The following is a 9,466-nucleotide window of genomic DNA, read 5'->3' on the forward strand; positions in this document are numbered from 1 at the left end:
TGATGTAGGTTTATCATTAGGCTGGCTAGCTGCTTTCCTAACACTTACCATGAACCCATTTTGTCCCAGTCTAATATACCGAACAAAAATATAAGCACAACATGTAAAGTGTTGGTCCCATGTTTAATGAGCTGAAATAAAGATCTCAAAATGTTCCATACGCACAAAAAAAATATTTCTCAAAAAATGTGGTGCACAAATTAGTTTACATCCCTGTTAGTGAGCATTTCTCCTTTGCAAAGATAATCCATCTGCCTGACAGGTGTGGCTAATTAAGCTAATTAAACAGCATGGTCATTACACAGGTGACCTGTGCCTGGGGACAAAAGGCCACTAAAATGTGCAGTTTTGTAACAAAACGCAATGCCACAGATGTGTCTAGTTTTGAGGGAGTGTGTAATTGGCATGCTGACTTCAGGAATGTCCACCAGAGCTGTTTCCAGAGAAGGGTAATGTTCATTTTTCTACCATAAGCCGCCTCCAACGTCATTTTAAAGAATTTGGCAGTACATTTAACTGGCCTCACAAGCACAGACCACGTGTAACCATGCCAGCCCAGGACCTCCACATCCGGCTTCTTCACATCCGGCTTCTTCACCTGGGTGGCTGGTCTGAGACCAGCCACCCAGACAGCTGATGAAACTGTGGGTTTGCACAATCYAAGAATCTCTGCACAAACTGTCAGAAACCATCTCATGGAAGCTCATCTGCGTGCTCGTTGTCCTCACCAGGGTCTTGACCTGACTGCTGTTCGGCGTTGTAAACGACTTCAGTGGGAAAATGCTCACCTTCGATGGCCACTGGCACGTTGGAGAAGTGTGATCTTCACGGAAGAAACCCGGGTTTCAACTTTACCGGACAGATGGCAGACAGCGTGTATGGTGTCGTGGCGGCAAGTGGTTTTCTGGATGCGGGGAGGTTATTTTATGGGCAGACTTAAGCTACGGACAACAAACACAATTGTATTTTAACAATGGCAATTTGAATGCACAAGGGATACCGTGACGTGATCCTGAGGCCCATTGTAGTGCCATTCATCCACCTCCATCACCTCATGTTTCCGCATTATAATGCACGGCCCCATGTCGCAAGGATCTGTAGACAATTCCTGGAAGCTGAAAATGTCCCCGTTCTTCCATTGCCTGCATACACACCAGACATGTCACKAATTGAGCATGTTTGGGATGCTCTGGATTGCTGTGTACGATAGCGTGTTTCAGTTCCCGCCAATATCCAGCAAATCGTAGTCACTCCAGATACTGACTGGTTTTCTGATCCATGCCCCTACCTTTTTTTAAACACATCTGTGACCAACCACCATATTTGTATTCCCAGTCATGTGAAATCCATAGATTAATGGATTTATTTCAATTGATTGATATACTTATATGAACTGTAACTCAGTAAAATCTTTGAAATTGTTGCATATTGAGTTTATATTTTTGTTCAGTGTAAGATCTAATCAAAAAGACTTTGCTGACCCTACAGAATTCAGTCGTCCTCTTTTTTWAAATATAATTCTTATTAGTTACCCAAAATTCAGTGAGGGTAGGGAACCTGATCCATCGTCAGTCAGTCAGCAGTCAGCAGTAAGAGGTTAGCCGTAACCCACACTGCCTCTGCTCTTCTCTGGGAAACACCTCATTAACGAATAATGAAGAAACAACAAAATTGCTCCGCTGTGGGTCTGGTTCTGTTTCCAGGGGAAAAAAACTCTGCTTCTGGAAAGAGCATCTAACCTCTATTGGCTCATACAAGGCAGTATCTGAAATGGCACCCTATTCCCTATATAGTGCACTKCTTTTGACCAGAACCCATAGGAGACCGCCATAGGGCCTAGGTCAAAAGTAGTACACTATATAGAGCAGGGGTGTCAAACATACATGTCCAATCCAGCCCYTGGGTGGTTTGAGCAATAATAATAAAACAAATCGATATACTTTAAAATTAGTAAAACCAAATCGAAACTGTGTAGAAATGATAATAGACCTACATTCATACAATTTACTGACTGTCCAGCACATTGGCAATGAAATATTTAAAACATTCAGTGCAGCCCTCCGGACTTCATTGAAGACCGATTTGCAGGCCGAMGCAAAATGAGTTCGACACCCCTGATATAGGGCATAGGGTCTCCTTTTGGACGCACACTAGGAATTAGAGAAGCAAGAAACCAGGGTCGTGTTCATTAGGCACCAAACGGAACAAAGTGGTCCTAAACTAGCATGGGACTATTTAGACCAATAAAAAAATATATATCTTTTTTTTTTTTTTTTGCTATGGCGGAGTGCCCTAATGAACATGACCCAGCCTGCCCTGAGTTAACCCTGGATTACCTTTGGGCCGCGACCTGTAACCCCTGACCTCCATGCCCCCTCACCTTGAGCTCGGCCACCTGGGAGGAGATATGCCACATGAGACTCTCACTGAGGAACTTCATCCCATAGGGCCCCAGCAGCTCTGACAGGGACCGCATCTCTGAGAAGAGAAGAAGAAGATAGGAATAAGATGACTTTATTGTCCAATAAATGTCCAACGGYAATTTGGCGTTCTGCTTTAAGCCAATACAAGATGTCTTCTTCTGTATACATCGTCTGTATACTTAAGGTGCTTTATCGTCCACAAATGTCYAACATACATGCGTTTTTGTTTTATCCCAATCCTTCCGACATAAGATGGTAATGTTTTGTCAGTGATTCCTTGTGTCATCCAACACTGCTATGGCTATAAAAAAGCAATGTTTAAATATGCTAGATAGTAAATCATCAGACTCACTCTCAGTAACATGAATGTATATTGGTGTCTAAAAGGACAATATAACTAATGAAGCTTACCTGAGATATCAGAGTATTCCTCTGCATTGAAGGTGAGCTCGTTCTCCGTAGGCAGGTTGACAAAAGCCTTCATGGCTGGGAAGTAAGCAATGTGTCCGTTACTTACTTGGCGCAGTAAGGTCTCCAGATACCTGTAGCACAGAGAATGTATGGTGTCTGCATCATTGAATGGAAGGCATGATCAAGGCTGGGATTCAAACCAATCAATTTCTCAGATGTTCACAGAGATCCCGTTCACTGCCTTCCTGAAGACAAACAATGTATACGAAACGCTTCAGTCTGGTTTTAGACCCCATCATAGCACTGAAACTGCACTTGTGAAGGTGGTAAATGACCTTTTAATGGCGTCAGACCGAGGCTCTGCATCTGTCCTCGTGCTCCTAGACCTTAGTGCTGCTTTTGATACCATCAATCACAACATTCTTTTGGGGAGATTGAAAACCKAAATTGGTCTACACGGACAAGTTCTGGCCTGGTTTAGATCTTACCTGTCGGAAAGATATCAGTTTGTCTCTGTGGATGGTTTGTCCTCTGACAAATCAACTGTAAATTTCGGTGTTCCTCAAGGCTCCGTTTTAGGACCACTATTGTTTTCACTATATATTTTACCTATAGGGTATGTCATTCGGAAACATAATGTTAACTTTCACTGCTATGCGGAGACACACATCTGTACATTTCGATGAAACATGGTGAAACCCCAAAATGTCCCTCCCTGGAAGCCTGTGTTTCAGACATAAGGAAGTGGATGGCGGCAAATGTTCTACTTTTAAACTCGGACAAAACAGAGATGCTAGTTCTAGGTCCCAAGAAACAAAGAGATCTTCTGTTGAATCTGACAATTAATCGTGATGGGTGTACAGTCGTCTCTAAATAAAACTGTGAAGGACCTCGGCGTTACTCTGGACCCTGATCTCTCTTTTGACGAACATATCAAGACTGTTTCAAGGACAGCTTTTTTCCATCTAAGTAACATTGCAAAAATGAGAAACTTTCTGTCCAAAAATYATGCAGAAAAATGTATCCATGATTTTGTCACTTCTAGGTTAGACTACTGCAATGCTCTATTTTCAGGCTACCCAGATAAAGCAATAAATAAACTTCAGTTAGTGCTAAATACGGGTGCTAGAATCATATTACTCCAGTGCTAGCCTCTCTACACTGTCTTCCTGTTAAGGGGGTTAAAGAGTTAAGGGGGTTAAGGAGTTAAGGGGGTTAAGGAGTGCAGGGGTTAAATAGTTTGGGGGTTAAGGAGTTAAGGGGATTAAAGAGTTAAGGAGTTCAGGGGGTTAAGGCGTTCGGGGGTTAAGGAGTTAAGGGGGTTTAGGGGTTAAAGAGTTAAGGAGGGTTAAAGAGTTTAGGGGGGGTAAAGATTTAAGGGGGGTTAAGGGGTTTAACTTCTCTAGGGTAGAGGGCAGCATTCGGAATTTTGGATGAAAAGCAGGCCCAAATTAAACTGCCTGCTTCTCGGGCCCAGAAGATAGGATATGCATATAACTGGTAGATTTGGATAGAAAACACTCTAAAACCTGAGAAAAATCCATCCGGGAAGTCGGTTTTTGTTTTTGTTTTGTAATTTTCTATTCAATGACATTACAGTATCCATTGACTTAGGACTCAAATTGCAGTTCCTATGCCTTCCACTAGATGTTAACTGTCTTTAGAAATTGTTTGAGGCTTGTATTCTGAAAAATGAGGAAGTAAGAGCAGTCTGAATGAGTGGACCCTAAAGTGTGTCAGAGCTTTTTCATGCGCACGACCGAGAGAGTGCCTTGTTTACCTTTTATATTGACGACGTTATTGTCAGGTTGAAATATTATCGATTATTTAGGCTAAAAACAACCTGAGGATTGAATATAAACATCGTTTGACATGTTTCTATGAACTTTACGGATACAATTAGGATTTTTTGTCTGCCTGTTTTGACTGCGTTTGAGCCTGTGGATAACTGAAGAAAACGCGCAAACAAAACTGAGGTTTTTGGATATAAAGAGACTTTATCGAACAAAAGGAACATTTATTGAGTAAATGAATGTCTGCTGAGTGCAACCATATGAAGATCATCAAAGGTAAGGGATTAATTTTATCTCTGACTTGTGTAACTCTTCTACTTGGCTGGTTACTGTTTGTAATGATTAGTCTGCTGGGCTATGTTCTCAAATAATCGTAAGGTATGCTTTCGCCGTAAAGCATTTTAAAAATCTGACACCGTGGTTGGATTCACAAGAAGTTAATCTTTAAACCTATGTAAAATATGTTTTGTTTTCTGAATTTTTATAATGAGTATTTCTGTATTTGAATTTGGCGCCCAGCAGTTTCACTGGCTGTTGAAGAGGTGGGACGCTAACGTCTCACGTACCCAAGAGCGGTTAAGAGTTCAGGGGGTTAAGGAGTTATGGGGGGGTTAAGGAGTTATGGGGGGGTTAAGGAGTTCGGGGAGTTAAGGGGTTAGGGTTAAGGGCTCACCAGTTGGTGTAGAGGCTGGTGATGGTTGGTTCTCCGTGACTGTCCAGATGTTGTGTCTGCTGCAGTAGCACATTGTTGAACACCCTGGTGATATCTATTTGAACATAGTTCTCTATGCTCTGGAGCACAGTCATGTAGGCCCTGACACTGGTCAGCAGCTCAGACGGTTTGGCTATCTCCTGGGTCGACTGGTTATACATGGTCATCCCCACGATAGACCTAGAGAAGGAACAAAACACGATCAGTCAATCAATCAAAGGCACGATGAACAATTCTTTATATTTCACTGACAGATGCAGAGAGGGAATTCATCATGTCCAGGAATTTGATATTTGACTGACAGATCCAACAGTTAAGATTGGAATAATAGGGATCAATCAATCAAATGTACTTATAAAGTCCTATTTACAACAGCAAATGATCCCTGTTACTGTTAGTTACATGGACTCCAGGGAGTTTGGGCGACTCTTCAACAACGTTCAACAATGGCTGTATTGTTTTCCCTAATGCCTAACCTTTCCGTATTTCTACGTAGATAACTTGGTGTGGAGTGGGCAGATCTGATCCAACATGGCAGGGTTAAAAAACTATGGCGCAACAAGTGGTAAAACGCTTTTTCACACCCTGACCGAGCATTAGGAACATTTTGTAAATAAATAGCCACTTTTCCCTTCTGTCTGAAGTGTGCTGGGAACTGGGAACCTAAGAGCAGTAAAACTTTTATCCTGCGCTGATCTGGAGGAGCAGGGCGGAGTGGTAAGTGGCGGTAATGGGGTATGTGTGTGAACCCTCTACTCTCTGGGAAGCCTGGACAGTGGAGGGGTTCACGGTACTGTGGAGAGGGGCCAGCCAGCCAGCCAGCCAGCCAGCCAGCCAGCCAGCCAGCCAGCGCACGCACGCACGCACACACACACACACACCAGCCAAATCACCAACGTCACAACCCCAACTCCCACAGTGGAAAATACCTGTTACTCTCCAGCACAATGTTTATTTCATTGGACCGGTCAGGCCCCATTCTGGATGCATGTCAAAAATCACTCTGACCCAAAAAAAACGTTTGTCTGTTGGACCAATAAATCACAGATAAAATCATAAACCCCGGAGAGGTTTTTTGTTCAACTCTGGGGATTTGAATTAAAATGAACAAATGGATGACAATGTTCCTTGATTTATAACAATAAACTAAGCCTCCTTCCTTTTGCATGAGATAGTCAATGGATTGGTGTTTGGGGAGGAGAGACAGGTTTCATAATTGACCAGCTAACGTTACAACACAGTGGGAAGCAGTCAGACTATCTGCAGGAATTCACTCATAGCCTCCTGTGAGGATTGGTGTTTTAATAGGAGAGTGGATTCCCTAAGTTTGTGTGTGTGTGTGTGTGTGTGTGTGTGTGTGTGTGTGTGTTCGTGCACGATCATACATATGCGTGTGTGTGTACTCACTTGGTGAAGCGGATCTCCAGGTGTGAGGTGAGGTACTCCCTGGGAGTGAAGGTGTGTTCCCATATCACCATGTTGGGTACATAATTGATGGAGAAACACAGCTCGGATAGAGCTGTGTGAAGCTTATCCAGGCTAGGAACACAGACAGTTAGGCAGACATTAAAACCTAATTTCGTTCAGATTAAAGGGGAAATCTGTGACAGAGCAGATGGATTAAGTTCCTCCAGAACCACAGCTAATGTTGTTTTTACACATCACTTTTTTAGCCCAGACCTGAATCTATTTTATCCTAGCCTTGGCCATGGTATGTTTCTATGCAGCTTACTGGAAGCTGTGAATTAGGAGTAGAGTAGTAGAGTTAGAACCAAATTCAAGTGGAATACCCAGAGCAGGGAGGGCAAGTGATGGCAGTAAATCTTAGCATGGTATTTTTAACACACAGTGGAAGATGAGGTTGCAAAACCATGTCTGCATCCCAAATGGCATCCTATTCCCTATGTAGTGCATTACGTTTTACCAGTGTCCCCACAGAGCTCTGGTCAAAAGTAGTGCACTTTGTAGAGAATAGGGTGCCATTTGGGACACACAGACCATGACTTACAAAACCATCCAATAACAGTGCGCTGTTGAAAATATCTGAAAGTGGAAAGGTGYTCATGGAGGGGGAGGMGGACAGGTAGCCTAGTGGTTAAGAGCGTTGGGCCAGTAACAAAAGGTCGCTGGTTCGAATACCCGAGCAGACTTGGTGAAAAATCTGTCGATGTGCCCTTGAGCAAGTCACTTAACCGTAATTGCTCCTGTAAGTCACGCTGGAAAAAAGCTTCTGCTAAATGACAAAAATGTAAATGTCTCCATTTCATCTTTCCTTGATTCCTCGAAATTGGAGAATATCCAAAGTTACCTTCCAGTGGATGTTCCCCTCCAACTTGTTTTGAGAAAGAGCAGAGGACGAATCGAGCATAGACACATTGGGAGAGTCCCTAACCTTACTTAGGGACCCTACAGAGTGTACACTACTTACTTGGTGACCAGCAGCCTGTTCTTCCTCATGCTCTCTACTCCAGGCTTCTCTCTCTCAGGCTCTCCTTTCTTCCCAGTCTGCTTCTTTGACTTCTTGTTCACCGCCTGACTGATGGTTTTGGCACAATGTTTTGGCAGCAGCTGCAACAGGAGCACAGCAGGGACAGGAAAACCCCTTTAACACCCACAGACCAATAAGGAATGAAGTGACAAATTATGTTTCCAAGGCACTTAGTTGGAACGTGCACAATGTAGGCTATATCGTGTTCTATTTACTAGGCTTGGTCGGTATACCGTATATAAATTATTTATTTGAAGTTTTTCAATAAATGTGAATATTTGTAGCTACTTAAGATATTACCTGCAGTCAACTTGTGCAATACGTTAGGAGATAAAGCAGACTGCATTCTTCATTTTACCTGTCACATTATTTTAAATGATGAAGCTTACCATAGTTCCCCAGAACAGTTGAGCCAGTCGGGTGTTTGTTAGTAAATAGCACAACAGGAGACAGCAGGAGCTGGTGAACCCATAGTGTTCTATATCCATCAGAGTCTCTGCTGTGCGGCGCATATGAGCTGATTAACTTACACTTGGATACAATTCACTACTAAATGTTTGCCATCAGATATCTTAATGTCTTTCTGCCAGAAGTCAAAGAGATCTGGATGAGTTCTGTACAGCTGCCATTTTTTCCCTGTGCTTCCTACTAGTGTTTTCCTCCTCCGTTCTTCTCCCATCTGCTCCATGTACACACGCTGCTCTTCTTTCAGTAAAGCATGCATCACAATTTTCTCCATTTGCACAATTTCTCCCGTCCACTTTCACTTGTAAAATGTCCACACTCTCTGAAAATGACATTCAGTAACAACAGGCTATGCTTTTATAACTTTATGAGCTGGATTTGCCGGTCTTTGCAATTAGCTTATGTTTGGTTTCGCACGTTAGCATTTAGCTAACAGCGTCTATATGATTTTGCTTTTAGTTCGTGCTAATTCTGTTAGCATTCTGGCAATAGAGGCCCAATGGGCTTTTCTTGTGTTTTTAGCGCACCCTTGTGTGTTATCTGGTAATACAGTAAATCCCAGGATGCGAGAAGGATGGTATAGCAATATGAAAATCTGGATACCGCCGAAGCCTATTTACTTGTACATGACAGAAATAGAATTTTGAAGAATATCTGACTTAAGACCTACATTGAGTCATCAGTTGAAAAACTTAAATGGCTAGTAAATAGGTCCAACATACTAACATACAATAGTTCCAACACACAGATAACAAGGCATGAACTCAATGTACCTTACGGGCCTGTGTTCCAGACTCAGATTAYGCCTAAATGATGAGCCTTAACCTGTGTCTGGGAGACCGGCCCTTCTCAGTAATTATAATAAATGAGATGGCTAGGAATGACACGAGAGCAGACCCAGACCACTCCTAACAAACAGTAWWWWWWWTWWTWATGTTAAAATACATTACACATTTCGTAATGACAGAATGCATTTGAAACTTCACYCACAGTAAAACTTGTGTATGACTTTGGCCTAATGAAATTATTTTATCGACAGGAGTGGGGAAAAAGGTGCTTGTACATTAATAAGCAAAGACAAAGACGGCCTTAACGATACGTAATAAAATAAAGACGGCCTTAACGATACGTAATAAAATAAAGACGGCCTTAACGATACGTAATAAAATAAAGA

The 9,466-nt window shown here is 42.4% G+C and overlaps 1 protein-coding gene across 9 annotated transcripts in view; it reads right to left on the bottom strand.

Annotated features, from left to right (window-relative positions):
- Positions 1-9,466, bottom strand: part of LOC111959579 (nck-associated protein 1) — a 69,982-nt gene that overhangs the window by 13,308 nt on the left and 47,208 nt on the right. For all 9 annotated transcript variants that reach the window (XM_070437715.1, XM_023981241.2, XM_070437716.1 and 6 more), the window contains 5 exons: positions 7,768-7,907; positions 6,747-6,878; positions 5,301-5,519; positions 2,835-2,965; positions 2,381-2,478 (listed from right to left, as the gene is read on the bottom strand). In XM_070437715.1, coding sequence (XP_070293816.1) covers positions 2,381-2,478; positions 2,835-2,965; positions 5,301-5,519; positions 6,747-6,878; positions 7,768-7,907 — 720 coding nt within the window. The remainder of the gene's footprint in view (positions 1-2,380; positions 2,479-2,834; positions 2,966-5,300; positions 5,520-6,746; positions 6,879-7,767; positions 7,908-9,466) is intronic.

This window comes from Salvelinus sp. IW2-2015, linkage group LG36 (genome assembly GCF_002910315.2).
Source record: "Salvelinus sp. IW2-2015 linkage group LG36, ASM291031v2, whole genome shotgun sequence".
NCBI classification, from domain to species: Eukaryota; Metazoa; Chordata; class Actinopteri; order Salmoniformes; family Salmonidae; genus Salvelinus; species Salvelinus sp. IW2-2015.